The 20,357-nt window shown below is 40.3% G+C and overlaps 1 protein-coding gene across 4 annotated transcripts in view; it reads right to left on the bottom strand.

Annotated features, from left to right (window-relative positions):
* Window positions 1-20,357, bottom strand: part of Vgll4 (vestigial like family member 4) — a 137,515-nt gene that overhangs the window by 103,773 nt on the left and 13,385 nt on the right. For all 4 annotated transcript variants that reach the window (XM_076841148.1, XM_076841147.1, XM_076841150.1 and 1 more), the window contains one exon: window positions 18,023-18,098. In XM_076841148.1, coding sequence (XP_076697263.1) covers window positions 18,023-18,086 — 64 coding nt within the window. In that variant the 5' untranslated portion in view covers window positions 18,087-18,098. The remainder of the gene's footprint in view (window positions 1-18,022; window positions 18,099-20,357) is intronic.

The following is a 20,357-nucleotide window of genomic DNA, read 5'->3' as shown; positions in this document are numbered from 1 at the left end:
GGGCACCCCCTCATGAGAGGGAAGACTGACCATGAGGATCCCCCCGGTCCTGCCCATCCTATAATCCTGAATGAGCGCCAGTGTGCAGAAGTCCTCAAGGGAAAGACCCCACTGCACACAGGGCTCCCCAGAAGGCAAGCTGAGAAAGAGATGAGTGGTGGGGAAGAGGCTCTCAGGATCAGCCCCCGAGGTAGAGGGAAGGAAGAGAAGCAGAGGGGGACTCCGGGCTAAGAGGCAGGGGCTCATCCTATCCCACAGAGAGCTGCAGAAGAGGCTGACCCCAAAGAGTCAGGTCAAGAGGGCAGGCTGGACCTTTCTACCCTGCCATCCATCAGTCACTGAATGGAGGCTGCACCCAGGACTTGACCTTAGGAGAAGGTCAATAACTAGTAGCCGGCTGACAGGGCCAGCAGCAGAGAGACCTGGACAGTGGGGCACACATGTCATCCCTTACAAAGACTTAGAAGAGTTCTTGGGTACCAAATACCGACTTATCTCAAGGGCCACCTCGTTGGTGACAAGTCTGCATTAGGGAAAAAAACAGCAATAATAAAAGTTTAATAGGATACCACACGCCCAATGCCAAATCAGCCTCAGTACTTCACAAAATTAAGTTGCAAAATATTCAGCAGCTCAACAGAAAATGCCACAGCACATAAATATTACAAACCAACCCAATAAAAAGGGGGGGGGAACCCACAAAAACCTAATTTCATTATTACGAATAACCCACTCCAGCCTCCACGGGCCAAGTTTCAGGGGTTGAGAATTCTCAACCAGAACACTATGGTTCTGCAAATCCTGAAGTTCAGCCACAGTCAAGGTCAATCAATAATGCTAAAATTAAATGTAAAGCTAAGCTTTTTAAAATAATCTTTCCCTCCCTGCCAAGAGAGGCAAACAATTAACTTACTGGTGGAAAACACACGGAAAAAAAAAAACACAAGCACCCAATCTCAACTGATTATCTTCTTACTGATAAACATGAACCATGCTGTGCCCCCTGCTATTAAGATCTGCTGGACGTTCATTTCTTTATCAATTTATCTGTGGCTCACATCTATGAAAGGTGAGTATCCAAAAATGAGACTTCATTCATAAATCTTAATTGAAACTCAAGCCTAATACCATGAAAAATAACCAAACTGAGAAAACAAAATACGACATGTTCTCAGAATATGCTTATTGCAAGTTATCAATTACTCTGCGTTTTGATTCCATGCACCTGAGAAACAGGGCTGAATTTTCAACAAATTCTTAAGAATTGACTGCATTTGGTTAAAATGTCGCTGAATGAACATAGCTGGGATGCAAATCGGGGTTGGGGGGGGTGCAGATATGGGCCTGGCCTCAAACTGAATTATCTCAAGGGCCACCTCTTTGGTGACAAGACCACATTAGGGGAAAAACAGTAATAATAAAGTTTAAAATATAGATGAAGAAAAGATATTCCACTCACACAGAGGCGAAGATAAAGCAGCTTCTGGTAATTTAACTCCAAGTTTCTTCTGAAAACTGAGACAGGAGGAAAATACTGAGGAAAAGCAGACCCAAACTGACCCAGCAAAGCAAAAAATGTGTAGCCCACCAACATGTAGAGAAGACAAATTTAGATCAATGGAGCAATAAAAATAGGTTCATCTGAGCTACTAAGTTTGTGGATACTGTTATAGCAGCAACTGAAAACTAGTACAAATGCTCATTAAAATCTCTTTGAAGCAAGATTTGAAGCAAGGCTCGTGTTATTATGCATTGTAATGGTTGCCTGTACGAATCTGGCCATCACTAAGAATTTCTGAATGAATGAAATCTTACAGACACCCTCATTACATGAAATATCATTAGAATCAGTATAGATTTTATTTCTTTATTAAGTTTTTTTGTTGTTCAACTTCTTATTTTATCCTTCCCTGATCTTCATTTGGCTTCTATAAATATTCTTGTAATATCTACAGCTACGTAAACTTGTCTCTTTTAAATGATAACTAGCTTTGTCACAGCAGTAAGTATAAAGTTCCCTAATTATGTGCTCAACTAATGTTTTCATAGCTTCAGATCTGATAAATACACAATTCTATCTTTTTAAAAAATATATTTATTTATTTATTTATTTTAGTTTTAGGTGGACACAATATTTTTATTTTTATGTGGTGCTGAGAATTGAACCCAGTACCTCATGCATGCTAGGCGAGCCTACTACCACTGGAGCCACATCCTCAGCCCCCACAATTCTATCTTAATTGCTATAAAATCAGTGTGTGTGTGGTTTTGTTTTTTTTGTTTTGTTTTGTTTTTGAGGGTTTTTTTTTTAATATTTATTCTTAAGTTTTAGGTGGACACAATATCTTTATTTTACATTTATATGGTGCTGAGGATTGAACCCAGTGCCTCATGCATGCTAGGCGAGCACTCTACCACTGAGCCACAACCACAGCCCTGTGTGTTTTTAAATTAGTTTTTACTAACAATTTGAACCTTGAGAAAATGATTTGTCACTCTCCCCTTTGTGAAAATCTGAAATAAAAAATGTTTAATTTTTACATGGTCTAAAGCTGTTACTAACTCTAGGTTTTATCCTATTTAAGACTTTCTGTCAATGGTTTATTCTACATTTTAAAAATTTATGAAGAATATAAGCTTTTTTAAAATATATGTATGTTCTTAAGTCCACGAAAAGTTACTCTGTTGTACAACGTGAGGTAACCAAACTTTCTTCCAAATAATTGGCAAAAACATAACCTGTAGGAGAAAATATTTGCAAATCATATTAGGTGGTGAAAGTATCCAGATTATATAAAAAGCTCTTACAACTCAACAAGAGAAAGACATTAAAAAATAGGCAAAAACTTGAGGGGCTAGGGGCGTGGCTCAGTGGTAGAGCACTTTCCTCCCATGCGTGAGACCAGGGGTCCATGCCCAGAGCTCCCCTAACATACACACACAAAAGTGAATAGACATTTCTCCAAAGATACACAGATGGCTAATAAATACATGAAAAGATGTTCAATATCACTCATCATTAGGGAAATGCAAATTGAAATTGAAATGAGATATGATTTCATATCCATTAGGATTGGACATAGAAGGAATTCACAGACCATTGGTGGATGAATGAGAAGTAAAATGTGGTATCTCCATGCAATGGAACAATACTCAGCCCTAAAAAGGAAGGAATTCCGATACAGGCTACACAGATAAACTTTGAGGACATTATGTTAAGTAAAATAAACCAGTCACAAAAAGACAAATACTGTGTTATTTCATTTATATGATGAACCTTAATCCATAAAAAGAATGAATGAGGGATGCCAGGGCTAGGGAGTTTGGGGGAGGTAAGTTTGCAGTACTGGGGATGGAACCCAGGGCCTCCCTCATATTAGGAATGTACACTCTACCATTGAACTACATCCCCACACTGAAGAGTTACTATTTAACAGTAGAATGTCAGCTTTATTGTGGAAATGGGTAGTATGATGGCTACAAGACTTATGAATATATTGAATATATGCAGTGGCGCTCAACTCTAACTCAGCTACTCAGGAGGCTGAGGCAAGAGGATCACAAGTTTAGGGCCAGCTTCAGCAACTCAGTGAGACCTTTTCTCAAAAAATAAAAGAGCAGGGGATATAGCTCAGAGGTAGAGCATCCCTGAGTTCAATCACCAGTCACCCCCCCCCCAAAAAAAAAAGAAAGAAAGAAAGAAAAAAACACCCAAGATGATAAGTTTTACATGTATTCCATCACAATTAGGAAAAAAAAGAAAAACTTCATTCTTCATGGATTTAAAATTTTGCCTTTATGATATATTTCATTCTTAGAAGTGTATGTTCGTATTTGTTTCAATTGCTATATTAGCTTTCCATCATCACAATAACTGAGATAATCAACTTACTTAGGCTCATAGTTTTGGAGGGTCTGCTCTAACTGGCCCAGTTGCTGCTGTTATGTTTTGGGTTGTTGTTGGGGTTTTTTGTTTTTATTTTGTTTTGCTTTGCTTTGTTTTTTGTTTTGCAGTGCTGAGGATGGAACCCAGGGTCTCATGAATGCTAGGCAAGAGCTCTAGCACTAAGCTACACCCCAGCCCTACCTCTGTTTTTAAAAGTTCACTAGTTAAAACCTCAGGCTCAATGCTACTAGAGTTGTCTTGCTTCCTTGTTTCACCATTAAACATATTCATCGCAGTTTTCTAGCAGATAAACTTTTACCCATTTAAAAGAGTTTCTTTTCGATTTCATGAGATTGAGAGTAGAAAGGTAGTTTCTAGAGGCTAGAGAAGGCAAGAAGTGAGGTGAGTTGATTCATGGGTACCAAATTACAGTAAGACAAGAGCAAGAAATTCTGGATGACAATTAGATTAAAATAATGTACTGCACATTTCAAAAAGCTGGAAAAAGGATTTTGAAAGTTGTCACCATGATGGTAAATGTTTGAGAAGACAGATATGCTCAACCTGATTTATATATATGACACAATGTATGCATGTAAATGGTTCCACACACACATGTATAGTTTATGTTTTTATGTATCAGTTAAAATTATTAAAAGTTCCCAGAGGGGCTGAGGTTGTGGCTCAGTGGTAAAGACCCTGGGTTTGATCCTCAGCACCACATAAAAATAATAAAATAAAGGTATTTTGTCCTACTACAACTAAAAAATAAATTTAAAAAAAAATTAATAAAAGTTCTGGGGCTATAGCTCAGCCGCAGAGTGCTTGCCTAAGCTCAACTTAAGTACTTAGGCTCACAGTTTTTCGTTGGGTTTTTTTGTTTTTTTACCTAGCATGAATAAGGCACTATGTTCTAGCCTTAGCACCACATAAAAATACACAAATAAAGTCATTCTGTCCACTTACAACTACAAAAAAAAATTTTTTTTAAGTTCCATTTGATTTAAATCTATCAGTTTTTATCATGAATAGATGCTAAATTTCATACTCTTCAGACTTGTGTCATGAACACTAACTGGATTTTTCTTAGTATAAAATAATATAAATAATTTATTATATTATAAGAGTCAAGGTTATTGAACATCCTTACATTCCTGCAATGCAAATTATTTACTTGGGTGTGCATTAATTCCTGTTAACACACTGTTAGGCTGAATTCTTCAATATTTAATTTAGTATTTTCATATCTATTTACAAGCAACATTGATTTATAATATATACATGCTCCTCTCCTTTTCTCACCCAGTTTTAGTACCATGATGCTATTATCACCGTTAGAAGGAACAAAAAGTGCTCTACAATCTAGACTCATTTTATAATATAGGGAAATATGTTTCTTGACAATTTGGTAAAATTCACCAAGGAAACCATCTACACCTCACATCTCTAGCCAACTTTACAATTTTTATTATGATTAAACAATTTGTTTTCTACCTCTTCATGATTCCAACAAACCTGCCTATTTCATCTTTTTTTTAATATTTATTTTTTAGTTGTAGTTGGACACAATACCTTTATTTATTCATTTTTATGTGGTCCTGAGGATCAAACCCAGAGCCTCACACGTGCTAGGCAAGCACTCTACCACTGAGCCACAACCCCAGACCTACATTTTTATTATGTGTGCATATTTGTAATGTTACTGTCATCTGTACTCATAATGTCCCTTTTCTCATTTCTAACATTCTATATAATTGCATATTTCTTTTTTTCCCTAATCAAATTCACCAAAAGTGAATTTGCTCTAATTTTTTAAAAAGAAGTTTTAGGGTTCAGGTTTACTGGCTTATTTTCATTTTAATTTATAAATATAAAAACAGGGATCAACTTTTTCTTTCAGAGAGGATTAGGAGGTTATTGGTCAAAGGATGCAAACGTGCAGAAGAATGAAAAAATAAAATTTAAACTAAAAAAAGAAAAGTGGACCTGTAATCCCAGCTACTCAAGAGGCTGAGGCAGAAGGATTACAAGTTCAAGGCCAACCTGGGCAACTTAAGGAAAACCCTGACTCAAAATAAAAAGTAAACAAAGCCAGGGGTGTAGCTTAGTAGTCACACACTCCTGGGTTCAATCCCCAGTACTGTATATTCAAATTCATTTTGGATTTGTTTTTTTCTGTTGCTATTTTTGCTGTTCATTTGGCTTATTTATTTCCTATTGTTCTAATAAACATATCATCTCAATACTTCTTTGGCCCCATCTGCTAGAACATCCATCTGGCAAATGTGTCAGATCCTGGGTGGATCTCCACCTACTCCTTTCCTTGTCCCATGTCATCCCTCGTTTGGCTCTACATTTCATGGAATTCTGTTGCCCATCTTGCAGATTACTGATTTTACCTATAATCACATCCATTTGATTCTCAAAAAGATTTTTTTTCAGTTCAATGTGGACATTTTTAAGGTCCCTGAGAACTTTGCTGTTCTGAATGATCTTCATTCACAGCAGGCTACTTTATTCTGACTACCTCAAATCTCTTTGAAGATACCAAGGTTTTCAGCTTCTCAAACATTCTCCAAAGTTTGCTTTCTCTGGCCTTTTTCTTTGTTGGTGTTTATCTTTCTCAACTGCCTGGTGATCCTTTGATATGCATTCATACTGTGGAACAAAAACTGGGCCAATCGATGAGGGTAAGAAATGCATGGTTCCTCTCCAGAACTGGGGCTCTCCTAGGGTGCAGAAGGTGTCCAGCGATGGACTTTGCTTTAGGATATGAAAGGTACGCAAAGGGTTGGGGGGGTGTGGCTCAGTGGTAGACCACTTGCCTGGCACATGCAAGACCCTAGATTCCATTCCTGGCACTGAAAAAATAAAAGGGAACAAACAAGGAAGCAGGTTGGATTCTTTCTCCCAGTGGGGAAGGACTTTCGCAGATACCGTCTATTAGAGAGCTGACCTTTCCTTGCCCACATGTCTTTTTCCGAGGGGTGCCCACAGCAATCTGAAGTCATCCTCTGCTCCTCTCTCAGGTCCCTAAGGCAACTCCACATACCTTGCCAGACAGGGCCACTCAATTTCTTTAAAGCACAGTTCTCAGTTAGCCAGGGGTCACTGCAATAAATACAAAACTTCACTGTCTTAAATATTACTCTAGGGCTCCTTCCTGTGCGTAGTTATTAGTCACTGTAAGCTCTGCTTTTAATTCCCTTGGCTTCTGCACCTGTGTTTTGAGTTGTGCTTTTTATTATTAATTTCGTTTTGTTTTCCTTTTATTGATCTAATCCCATCTGTTTTTAGTCTTCTAGGAATTCTTTATGGTTTAGTTTACTGAAGGTAGGCACTCTTTCTAACTTTCCAGCACTTTTCAGATTTTTCTTGTCGGTTTTTTGGGGTTTTTTTTTTTCCTTCTTAATTTATTTATTTATTAGTGGTGCTTTTTTTTCTTATTTATTTATTTAGTTAGTTAGTTAGTTATTGGTGGTGCTTGGGGACTGAACCCATGGCCTTGTCCATGCTAGGCAAGTGCTCTACCAACTGATCTACGTCCCCAGCCCCTATCTTTTGTTCTTTTAAAGGATTTTTGGCAACAGGGAATTTACATGCGTAGGTTACTACTACGTGTCTCTGAAAATCCAGGTTCTTCCTCTAGAATTGTTAAATGAAATATTCTTTCTTATCCAACCTGTTTTGATCAAGGAACCCTAAACTAGCACTCTGCTAGAGTACTGGGGGGGAAAAAAATCATTCTTCTGAGTTCCTAGTTTCTGGTAAACAAAACAAAATTTTACACTGTCCAGGGCAAAAAGAAGTGACTATGTCTAATTAAACAGGGTAAGTTCCAGGAAAGAAGTGACATTTAGGTCATGTTTTTCAAGATGAGAGAAGACACTATGTTTAATGAGAAAGGCAATCAGGGAGGTGCAATGGTAACTTCACCAGATTTCAAATGGGAAAAAGATTTATTCATTTCATTTATAAGGAATCAAGAGTTTGATCTAATAAAGAAAAAAAAAAGGCAGTCACAATACATCTAAAGCCAGTGAGGATGTAAGGGCTTGATTTTTCAGACTTGATTTGATTTCTCTAGGAGTGGAAACAGGTATTGCTTCAATGAATTTTATCCACCACAAATGCCAAGTCAAGTATTTCACAAGAGTGTGACATAAATTTGAAGAAAGCAAAAGACACGGAGGAAAATCTAAATGGGAAAGGTACACACATATCCAAATTAATTTCCTCATGGAGATAAGGGCAGACCTGGGAATTCAAGGTTCTAATGTCCCTTTTCTTCAGCTTGAAAGAGTTGCTACAGTAATTCATGCCACAGTGGGAGAGGGAGAGAGGCTACTGGAGGTTGTTCAAAAAAAAAAAAAAAAAAAATGTGGAGCTGAGGGTGTAGCTCAGCAGAGCACTTACCAAGCATGCTCAAGGCCCTAGGTTGATCCCCAGCAATGAAGAAAATTAAAAAATAAAATCCACTGTTATTTTAGGTTTTACTATTGAAAGTACTGGGGCAGGACCTGGATAGGTTCTTACTGGTCCAATCCTGACTAGAGAACTACTGCTGGACTCTCGTGGAATTTTAAAACTCTAGAAATTTATGCAAAAACTAGAGTTTCCAGTTTGTCTCGAACTACCACAAAAGTTGACAAACTCAGCCCCACATTCCCATAGAAAGAGCAGTCCACTGGAGCAAGGGGTATGTTGGCTAATTTTAACAACTGTCTCTCTCCAGAGAGAAAAATATTTTTTAAAGGCTCTGGCCTTTAGTATGTGTCTTGGTGTATAAAATATTCCCCCCAAAGTCTGATCTTGAGTTCCCCAAAGGATCCCTGTATTTCTCACCAGCCTGTCCTATCCCTTCTGTCCCTTTACAAGAACTCCTGGGCTTGGTCCAAGTTGTCTTGGACACACTATCCCAATCAGATCATATCTAAAAATCGTCATTTGGGTACCACATTGTGGGGGAACACTGACGAGCCAGGGCTGATGGAGAAGCCAGCAATGATGAGCTGAGAAACATATCCAAAAACCAGGGTTGACTGCCGTGGGGCTATTCCAACAAGACCTGGGTAGGGGAGAGAGACTCTCAAGCTGCAGAGAGAAGGGAAGATGGGGAAGGAGGCAAGTACCAAATTGGCTGGTGGGGAGAAGCACTTCCATTCCAGGATTCTTGACTCTCGAATTTCAATTTGAATTGCAAATGGCATTAAAATAGCTCACAACATTTTTACGTATATTAAAGAAAAATGTGGATTTCTGAAAGACTCAGAAATATGTGTCTAAAGAAAATATGATAACTATCCTCCAGTATCTACTGAGCTATTCAATAGAAGAATCTATTTTCAACACCCATTATGCTAATTAACAAGCCATTTTATTTGCCACAGTAGAGATCCATTTCTAACACTTATTATGTGAATTTGATCTGATTTAAAAAAAAAAAAAAAAAACTTTAAAAACAGGAGAGGCTTGCAACAGCTGTCTCTGGGGAAGCCTTTCTGATGAAATGCTAGATGTCTATCCTGGGATGCAAACTTTGGTTATAGCAACTGCCCACACCTAGAGACTGACTTAAGCACATAATACTACCTAGCTTTAGGTTTTATGTTTAATGAAGGGTTTTTTTTGTTTTGGTTTGGTTTGGTTTTAAGGAAAAAGAGAGTAGTGGGAGATGATATTTTTTGATGGCATTATGCACAAAAGAGAAGCAAATGAAAGCACAAAATGTATTACTGGTGGCTGCAATATTTAGAAAAGACAGTAAATTCAGTGCTCTTTTGAAAATGCAAAAGGAGGCTTAGGAGGGCTCAGGGGTAGCATGCACAAGGCCCGGGGTCTGATCCCGGGCACCATGAAAAAGATAAAAAGGCTGCAGACACACCAGTGAAGACAGCTCCTCAAGACACTGTGATTTCCTAGCTTGGACCTTTGGCAACTTCTCTCATGTGAACTGTTCTGGTGACCACAGCATGTGACTGTACATCAGTGCTCCAAGGAGAAAAAACACATTCAAGTTTTATTCTTGTTTTAATTCTAATCTTCAATTAGGCATCTAACTTCTCCAAGCTTCATATTCTCTGAGATTTCCCATCCAGCCTACTTGCCAAGTCTCTTTCTATAAGAATCAAAGGGAAATGTTTTATAAACTACGAAATGGTATCCAATGGAAATTTGCACATTATAAGTAACAAGAGTGATCACTATATAATGATTACTCATTTTTTTGCTAGCGTTAGATAAATTAATTTCTTAAAGAAAGAAGAACCTTTCACTCCAGTGGCTTTTTTATGCCTGATAAATGTTTATCACCAGTGACTTGGGAGGCTGAAACAGGAGGATCGCAAGTTCAAGGCCAGCCTCAGCAACTTACTGAGGTCCAAAGCAACTGAATGAGACCCCTGTCTCAAATTTTAAAATAAGAAGGGATAGGGATGTGGCTTAGTGGTTAAGCACCCCTGGGTTCAATACCCAATACCAGTAAAAATAAAAAATGTTTGGGCTGGGGTTGTAGCTCAGCAGTAGAGCAGTTGTCTCACATGTGTGAAGTACTGGGTTCGATCCTCAGCACAACATAAAAATGAATAAATAAATAAATGAAGAGATTGTATCCATGTAAAAATATTTTAAAAGAATAAAAAATGCTTACTGAATGCCACCCATACGCACTAACGGGGCATGCTTGGAATACAAAAGAGAATGGAACAGGACTCTCATCCTGGACAGGCACAGGATCTAATACAGACTATCAGAATGTCAGGTACCCGGCAACTGTAGCCATGCTCCTGAGTCCTCCTAGGATGCCTCCAAGGCAGGATTACCTTGCCTCTAAATACTGTGGCTGTGTGGTTTCTTACTACTTAGTGAAGCAGCCCGGATCGTCTGAACCAAGTTCCTTTCCTTACCTGAGGGATTTACTGGAAAAGAAAAACGCAACACAGAGTGACGTTCTGGGGCAAGGCACTCCAGAGCCATCTGTACCTGGAAGAAGGCAGTTAAACCTGGGGAAGTCGAGGATGGTTCCTAAGGATGAGCTGTCGCCCATCCTGAAGGTCTGGCCAAAAAACCCAGAGTGTTACTATTTTGGAAATGCTATTTCACCGGCAAGGAACATTCTTCCAAATGAAAATGTCTTTGCTGTCTTATTAGTGGTGGGAATAGACATAGGAGTTTTGTGTATCAGGCTTGTATTTTTCAATCAGTAGTCAAGTCTTCCTTGTACTCTTAACTGTAAAGACAAGTAGCAGATTCAGGGCTCCCGTTTCAGAGCCAGGCTGCTTCAGTTCAAAACTGGGTCTTGCCTCTACCAACTGCGTGTGTCTGGGCAAATTATCTGGATCTGTAAGCCTCAATTTTCTTTATCTTTAAAACAAGACTGATTATCATGCCTGGATTTTGTTTGTTTGGCTATGATGGGGATGGAACCCAGGGCCTCGCATGTGCTAGGCAAGCACTCTGCCACTGGGCTACAGCCCTGGCCCTGTGGTACCTGCTTACTAGATAGGGTCACTATGAGAATGAAATGAGACAACATAGCAGCCCTTAAACAGCAGTTCACACAGAGGCTCAAGTACCTAGGACCATGAAAAATTTTTACTTGTGCTATTTCAGTGAAAATCTTTTAAAATCTGCTTAAAAGGCATATTCTGAGTCATAAGCCTAGAAAACCAACTTGTGCCATATGATTTCAGTGACTATTTTTTTTTCTTCATCTAATTGGAGAAGGACAGAAACAGCCTAATATGAAATTGAGGCATCTGCACTAAGAAAGTCAAATTATGCAACTATGATCTATACAGTGAAATATTTTACAAGAGTATAAAAGTGGTGGGGGGTTGCAACAAAAGACTCAGGGCATCACAGGCGCACATTCAGCCAGGGATGCCTGCTAGCACAACAGAGAGCTGGCTGTGGAAGACTATCAACTGTGGTATCATGGCCAATTTTCATTGGCTATATTTAATTTATAATGCTTACACAGCATCCCCAATCTGAAAAAAAAAAAAAAAAATCTCAAAATTTTTGAGCAACACAACTTGAAAATCCCACACCTGACCTTTTGTGACAGATGGCAATCACGACCTGGACATGCCTAGCACAATGGCACATGCCTGGGCTTGTGGTCCTAGGTACTGGGGAGGCTCACTTGAGCCCAGGAGTTCAAAACCAGCCTGGGCAGTATGGTGAGAACCCATCTCAAAACAACAAAAACACAGGCAAACTAAAAATATTAACATGAAATTACTTCTGGGTGCAAAGGGTAGTGAAACATAGATGAATTTCATTTTTCAGCTTGGGTCTCATCCCCAGGATAGCTCATTAGATATATGCAAATATTCCCAAATCTGAAATCCATTTGGTCCTAAGCATTTCAGGTGAAGGATTCTCAACCTGTAAAGCTATAAAAGCACTAGGAGCATGAAGACTACGCCCTCTTCTTTGCTCATATAGATTTAAGTAACATCATAATAAAGATAGCCACACTGCGGTTATATAAGAGAATGTTGGAAACATATGGTGAAATATTTAGGAATAAAGAGGCAAGATATCTCCCACTTACTCTCACACATTTCAGAAAAATCATATGCATATATATTATAGTACAGTGTGTATATTGTAGGAAGAATAGTATGATAAAGGAAGTTGGGGGGGCAGGGTAAACAATTGGTGAATCCCCTTAAAGGCTAGGGTAGCCAAAGAATGACGGCACCTCCCAACATAAAGAGGCTGCCCCTTCCTCTTGAGGGAGATCTAGAACTCCCCCCCTAAGGGTATTATTAGAACAAGGACTCATCTGGAGAAGGGGTCTGACATCAGAATGGCATGGGAGGCTTTGTCAGAGCCCTAGAATACCCCGCCTCAGGCTGGGGCTGTAGCTCAGCAGCAGAGCATTCGCCTAGCACGCATCAGGCACTGGGTTCGATCTCAGCACCCATAAAAATAAACAAGTAAAATAAATGCATGATCTCCATCTATAACTACCAAAAAAATTATATATATCCCTAGTCTCTTCTGAGAAGCAACCCCACAGCAACCACTCTCAAGGACAAACCTGTGTGGTAAGCCCCTCTGGAGTTTTAGGACACGAGGATAAAAATCACCCACAGAGGGGAGGGATCAAATTGGTCTCCAAACTATCAGAGTGAAGTCCTTTATGAACACTACAGGGCAGGGGACGCAGCTCTGGGGTTGAGCATTTGCCTGACATGTGAGAAGTCCCAGGTTCCACCCCAGCCCCGCATCCCAAGACGACAGAAGAAATGAAAACCCAGAGGAGCTGGAAGAAAAAGAACCCAAAGGCTTTGCTACACCGCACTGATTTTAGATCTAACCTTTCTAATGGGCAACGTTACAAAACCAGGAGTCCCTGAAAGAAACAGACCAAAAGAACAGCTAGCTGTGTTCTCCTCCTGGGCGCTCCTGATGCATCTGTCCCAGGCCCAAGTTGGGGAGGTGGGGGATTTTCAGCCTGACCACAACAGGAGCCCATCAGGGCTCTTCCCCTCACTATCAGCAAACCATTCTGCCCAGAACCAAGACTCCGTGCCTGGGTGGGACATCTCTTCCTAGAACACTGGGAATATGGCATCCTGTCAGTCACCTTCACCCCTCCATTAGCAGCCCTTCCTCCCTGCTCCAAGTCTATACTGTTCCTAGCTTTAAGTCGATGCCCAAGAAAAGGGTCACAGCTCCCTCCAGCGCCCTGCAGTGTGTTGGGCTGCTATTGCTCCCGGCCTCCAGGGCACTGACCTCCCAGACCCTGACTGAGGAGACCCATCCCCTGCCTATCTGAACACTCTCCTCTGTTTCCATGGTCAGATCTTCCCAGTATGGAAAATAGTACAGCAAGGAGTAAATTTATCTCATGAAAGACAGATAAACGGAGTCGTGTTTTTTCAGACTGTAGGTCTCAACTCATTAGTGGATCAGAAGATCAATGTTATGATGCAAAAATTACCAAATTGAAGCAGGAAGATCGAAAGTTCGAGGCCAGCCTCAGCAACTCGCTGAGATATAAGCTTGAGTTCCTAGGAATTCTTTACCTGGAAGGATGATGGTCATTTATATATCATCTACTTTCCAGGAATCTCACCAAACAAGAGAGAGGTTCTGTACGCACATGCTACATGCAAAACACCCGCAGCCGTCTCACTGTGTCCTCTCAAGCCATTCTTGTGGCTCCAGCCAGCCTGAGCAGGCTTTTTCTGATCATCTGCATATTCATGAGGCTGGATGAGAAAGCACTAACCCCACCACTCAAGCCCTCAAGAACAAAGCTGCATTTTCTCACAATGATTTTATCTGCGAGCTGTGTTCAGTGCCTACAAACCCAGCTATTCAGGAGGCTGAGGCAGGAAGATTGCTTGAGCCCACGAATTTTTGAGGTCAGGTTGGGCAACAGAACAAGACCCCCTCACAAGGTGGGGAAAAAAGATTTTGATCTAAGGAAAGAAGTCAGCAGCTACAAGACCTTATCATCCAGAAGATACATGAACAAAATTACCGAAAAATAAAAGTGCTGTGTAAAACATCACAAGAAAAGGAGGTCTGGTGTTAATGACCGCACTAAGGTATTGTTCTGCATGTTGGTGTGAAATGCCCTGGTCTCTGTTTTGATCAATTTTTACTATTTAAATAAATAAAGCTGGAAAAAGTCAGGGACTTGCTAGCACCAGCATGAAGGATCACTGACAGATTCCTCCTGCACAGGGAACGAGAACAACCTGGAGTTGGATTTTCATTCGGTACCTTCCAGGATCACTGTGCACGCTGATGAAATCAATGTCTCATGAGCAGTGAGATGATTATTTTAAGGAAATTTATTCCTTCTAGGCCACTCAGATAAGCAACGATTGAGTTACTTCAAAACTACCCTTTCATGATTTACCTTAGCTCTGCAGTGTACTGTTGGGGATTCTTTCTTTTATTCGCAGCTAGTAGACATTTTAAAGCCTTAAGGCCATCGGGTATTAGAGACTCAAATCATAATGGGTACTGTTCACTTCCAAAGGCCAGAACAATGACATCCTCAAAAATGCCTAAGTTTTTCGTTCTCCAGGAGCCAAAGAAAAGTAAAGAGAATCATTTGGGGTCATTTAGATGCATTGAGAAGCTGATCTCAAGGAATAGAACATTTTTGTGTTCGTAATAAGACACCCAAATCAGATTACAGACACAAGGCTCTTTGGAAGTGTTGGGGAGAATGTTAACAGCCCCTAAAGTTTAAGAGCAATTCATAACAAAAGCCAAAATAGAACGAATCTAGGACAGAGAAATCTGAGTCAGGTTCAACTTGTCCAGAGAAGTCAAAGAAATCTACTGGAAAACACTGAATTTCATGTTCAGATTTAGAAATTATACTAACTGGCACAAGCTTATACTATGGTATATTATTATTGGTTTTTGGGTTTTTCTTTTTTTTTCCTGCTACCAGGGATGGAACTCAGGGGCACTCAGCCACTGAGCCACATCCTCAGCCCTATTTTGTATTTTATTTACAGACAGGGTCTCACTGAGCTGCTAAGCACCTCGTGGTTGCTGAACTCGCAATCCTCCTGTCTCAGCCTCTGGGATTACAGACATGTGCCACTGTGTCCGGCTACTATTACTGTATTAGAATTCTGAATTTAACAGTGGTATACAGAACTTGACAGTAGAAAATCCCCTTAAAGATGGGGCCCAGGGACAGCAATATGGCTCAGTGGTTGAGCATCTGCTTAGCATCCCCAAGGCCCTGGGTTCCATCCCCAGCACAAGAAAAAAAACAATGTTGCCAACATGTTAAGAATAATAATTACAGATATCGCTGAACTTTTTTTTCCTCCTTTTCCAATGTCAAAAATGATCCCGAGGGCTGGGGTCGTGGCTCGGCGGTAGAGCACTCACCTACCACGTGTGAAGCCCTGGGTTTGATCCTCAGCACCACATAAAAATAAATAAATAAAATAAAGGTATTGTGTCCAACTACAACTAAAAAATAAAGATTTAAAAAAAAATGATCCTGAAAAGTTGAAACCATGGACAGAGGGATTCCAGGAACTTGCCACTCCATTCCTGAACCAACTAAAGTCACCAGAGGTATAGGAAGAAGGTTCCAGAGGAAAGTCAACCCTCTGATTATTCTGGCCTTGCATGTGTATTTATCCGTATTCTGAAAAAAAAAAAAAAAAAAAACCACTAGGCTGGGTAAGACTCAGTCTTCTCTCCCTTGACAGTCTTTGTCATTTTCTCTGAAAATGGCTCTCCCACACAGAGTCTCTCCTTCTCTATATACTCAAAAGATACAGCTTGTGAATAATATGTTTATAAGCTCCAGGAGTGAAAGGACGGTACCTTCTTCATCTATCATCTATATCATCTATATCATCCATCATCTATATCATCCCATCATTTACAGGCCAGGTGCAATGGAGCAATGCCTATAATCCCAGGAACTCGGGAGGCTGAGGTAGGAGGATGGTAAGTTTGAGGCTAACCTCATCAATTCATCGAGGCCCTCAGTAACTTAGCAAGGTCCCATTTCAAAATAAAAAAAAAACAAAGAGTTGGGAATGTGGTAAAGCTCAGTGGTAAAGGATCTTTGGGATCAATTCCCAGTACCCAAAAAAAAAAAAAAATCATTCACAGGATTGTAACAAAGTGATCCTGAAGCTGAACTTCAGGAGAGAAACTGAAAAGGAAAAGAAAGGGGGAGAGAAGAAAGTTTTTACTCCCCACACTCAAGGTTTTATACCAATAGCTACCCTGAGGTCATTATTTCTATCTTTCACTTGTATAAATAGTATTTTGCTTCACAGACCGTAACTACATTTGGACAAAATACTCCCCTACGTAAAAACTTCTAAATTAAGCAAGTTAATGGTCAACAAAGTCTGTAAAGAACTGTCCAAGTCAGTCACATGTATTGTGACCTTAGAGGCATAAAGAGGGTTTTTTGTTGCTGAGATAGATAATAGCCTTCAGCCACCTCTCCCTAGCTCAGTGTCCCTGGGAATGACACTTAGCATCCCTGGGCTTCAACTTCCTGAGTAAGGGATAATTATACCTCACCATGAGGCAGTTACACCTCCCAACAATCAAAAGCTAACTAGATGTGAATTATCCAAGAGGCTAGAAAAAAATCTTTATTGACTACTTCAGCCAGTTACTACTCCAATGACAATCTTTTGTGAAGAGTGGTAATGGGGAGTTGGTGGGGGGAAACACATCAATAATATTGAAGACTTAAAAAAAAAAAATTCCATCAGAGGATCAACAAGGAGTGGGGAGAGAAGCCTAAAAGCGAAGGCTGGTACCGTACACACAACAGCTCATTTGATCTCACAACCCTTTATAAGCATGTATTGTTATTTCACATTACTACTGAGGAAACTGGGGTATAGAAAGCAAGTCTAACAGCCAGCAACTGGGCAGATCTAACATTTCAAGCACATGTTCTTCACAGCCTGCTAGTCTGTTAACAACCCAACTAGAAAGTAGCTCATCTTTGAGACTGTATAATGTGTAACAGTTCAACCTTGAGTTGTTGGGGTTTTGTTCTTAATATTTTAGTGCTTAAGTCTGGAGATGCGGCTTGGGCTCAGTGCAGAGTGCTTGCCCACCATACACAGGACCTGGGTCCAATCCCCACTATGGCAAAAAAAAAAAAAAAAAAGAAGTAGTAGTTTCCTGGCCAGGCACAGTAGAGCACATCTGTAATCCCAACGGCTTGGGAGGCTGAGGCAGGAGGATGGCAAGTTCAAAGCCAGCCTCAGCAACTAAGTGAGCAACTTAGAAAGACTTCTGTCTCTAAATAAATATTAAAAGGCCTAGGGACAAGGCTCAGTGGTTGAGTTCCCTTAGGTTCTTGACCTGTAGCTCAGTGGTAGAGCACTTGCTTAGCACATGTGAGCCCTGAGTTCTATTCCCCGCAAGAGGAAAAAAAAAAAAAAAAAGTTCTGGTACTTGCAAATAAAAATAAGGATGCCAAGCTGGTATACTGAGGAAAACAACCAAAATCAACAGCATATGGTCACAAAGCCACATGGAGAAGCACATCATTTCAATATGATGCAAGAGACAAGAAGCATGGGTAAAAAGTACTTGAAATAGATTCCTTTAAGGGGAAAAAAAAAAAAAAAAAGATTCCTGACTTACGTTTTTCATCATCAGCATGGACCAGAGATGCTGCCCTAGACAACACATCCAACGGTGTCTCCATTCCTGGTTGAGCCTAAAAGGAAAATAGAGAGGTGAGGTGGGGGGAAATAAGGAATTTAAACAGAACCCAAAAGACTCTTAGAATTCTAGTAGTTAGCAGGACTGGGAGTATAGCTCAGAGAATGTACTTAGCATAAATGAGGCCCTGGGTTCCATCCCCATCAACAGAATAGGAAAAAACACATAAAACTCCAGCAATCAATAAAGAACAGTTCCTCCGGTAAATGCAAATCACTGTTCCAAGGATGAAATCCTTTCATCTGAAGAAACAGAAAGGTCCAGTTCAGGAACAGAGAAAAGGGTTAAATTCCATGTTGTCTACCAAGCTCAAGTTTGCCAACCCCAGGAAGTAGCTCATGTGAGTACTAAAAAGAGGAATATTGTGAATATTCATGCCCATGTTATTTGTCTTATAAATGTTTATGCGCGTGTGTAACGTGCCTGTACAGACATAACCAACAATAAATAGCTTTCAGAACAAAGGCTCTCTGTGAACACAGCATTACTGCCGGCCTGTGATTTTTGTGGTGGTGCTGGTGGTAGCAGCGGTAGTTGTTGGTTTATTAGTTTCCCCAGATTGAACCATCTTGTTCTCTCACCTCCCTAGCTGAGGGGCTACCGTAGACCCTCTTGGGGCAGTAGCCAGGGCGCCTGCATGACCACACAGGTGTAGCTTCACATCTGCAGCATGTTCCTGAAAAGTGGTGTGAGAATCCCACTAGCTAATTAAATGGACTTAAATCCATTAGGATTTTTATTTTTCCTCATGATGTTGGAGATGAAACCCAGGGCCTTGTGCATACTAGGCAAGCACTCTACTTCAGAGCTATGTCTCCAGACCAGGAATGTTTAATTTTAAATGTTACAATTTATAGTACATATTGTACTATCATCAATGCCTATCACTTTATGTAGCACCACAGATTTTATGTTTCTCTGAAGTGCTGAGGGTTGAGCCCAGGCCCTCAGTGGAACCCTCATCTTGCATGCTAGGCAAGCAGTCTACCACTGAGTTACACCCCCAGCCCACAGCACTACTTTTTTTTTTTTTTTAATAAGACTGGATTTTTATATTTAACTCTGCTTCCTGCCAGGCATGGTGGCACATATCTGTAATCCCAGTGGCTCCAGAAGCTGAGGCAGGAGGATTTCAAGTTCAAAGCCAGCCTCAGCAATTTTGCAAGACCCTGCCTCAAAATAAAACATTAGAAGGGCTGGAGATGCTGTTACCTAGAAAGCAAGAACTGCTTAAGATTTCAAGGTGGAGGAAACCCCTAGAAAACGAGATTGCTTTTGTCCAGCTTCCCTTTTCCAGATTATTTAAATACACGGTTATTAAGGAAACATACACATCCTATTAATCCAACAACTGAGGAAAACCCATTCTTAACTGTACCCTTTGAAAACACAAAGCATTTACTCAGTGTTTTCACCATATCCTGACTACTATGTCAGGGCAGGTTACAGCATGTGACAGCCCTGCTTTTCTATATAATATTCATACTTGAGGCCTTCAAAGAAACACCAATCCTTCATCTTGCCATGTGACCTTATTCAATAAACATAGACCATAACCTAAAGGAAGGACAAACAAAGCCCGGTTGCCTTCAAAGAACGTTCCATCTGCAGAGGAGGTATGTATGTAAGAAATGTGATTCATGGCTATATTTTTTCAAAGCATTCTATACTGCATGCTTATATTTGGTAAGAATAAAAATGTTTTCCTATGGTAAATTTGGGGAACCCTGCAGCAAATCAAGTTAAACAGCATATTTTCTTGCATGTGTCCTATGCGGGGGACAAAGGCAGTGAAGCTGGTAGCTTTATGTACACAAAATCACTCAGCTTCCCTGGCCCTTCTTTGAACCTAAAGTATCTCTTGGGGAACACTTAAGGCAATATTAGGTTACGGCAAAATGTGCCAAGGGCCAAAACAGGACTACAAACAAAGTCCTACAGAAATACAGATGAATTCTGAAAGGCTTTGCAGAAGAAAGGGAACCACGGCTCAGCCTCTGAAGAATGAATACAGAAGTACAGGTTGACACCCCCAATCTAAAATCCAAAATGCTCCCAACTGATATCTTTTGAGCACCAACATAATGCCACCTGTGCAAATCTCCACACCTGATAATCCTGTGATGGGTCACAGCCAAATGAAGATGCACAAAAAATATTGTACAAAATGATCTTCAGACCATGTGCACAGCACAGTGAGGATGGGAAATAAGAGACAAGGATGGGAATTTAGACTGGGACCACATTGGGGAAG

This window comes from Callospermophilus lateralis, chromosome 20 (assembly GCF_048772815.1).
Source record: "Callospermophilus lateralis isolate mCalLat2 chromosome 20, mCalLat2.hap1, whole genome shotgun sequence".
Lineage (NCBI taxonomy): Eukaryota > Metazoa > Chordata > Mammalia > Rodentia > Sciuridae > Callospermophilus > Callospermophilus lateralis.
The sequence above is the reverse complement of the archived record's forward strand: the minus strand, read 5'-3'. Positions and strand labels throughout refer to the sequence as shown.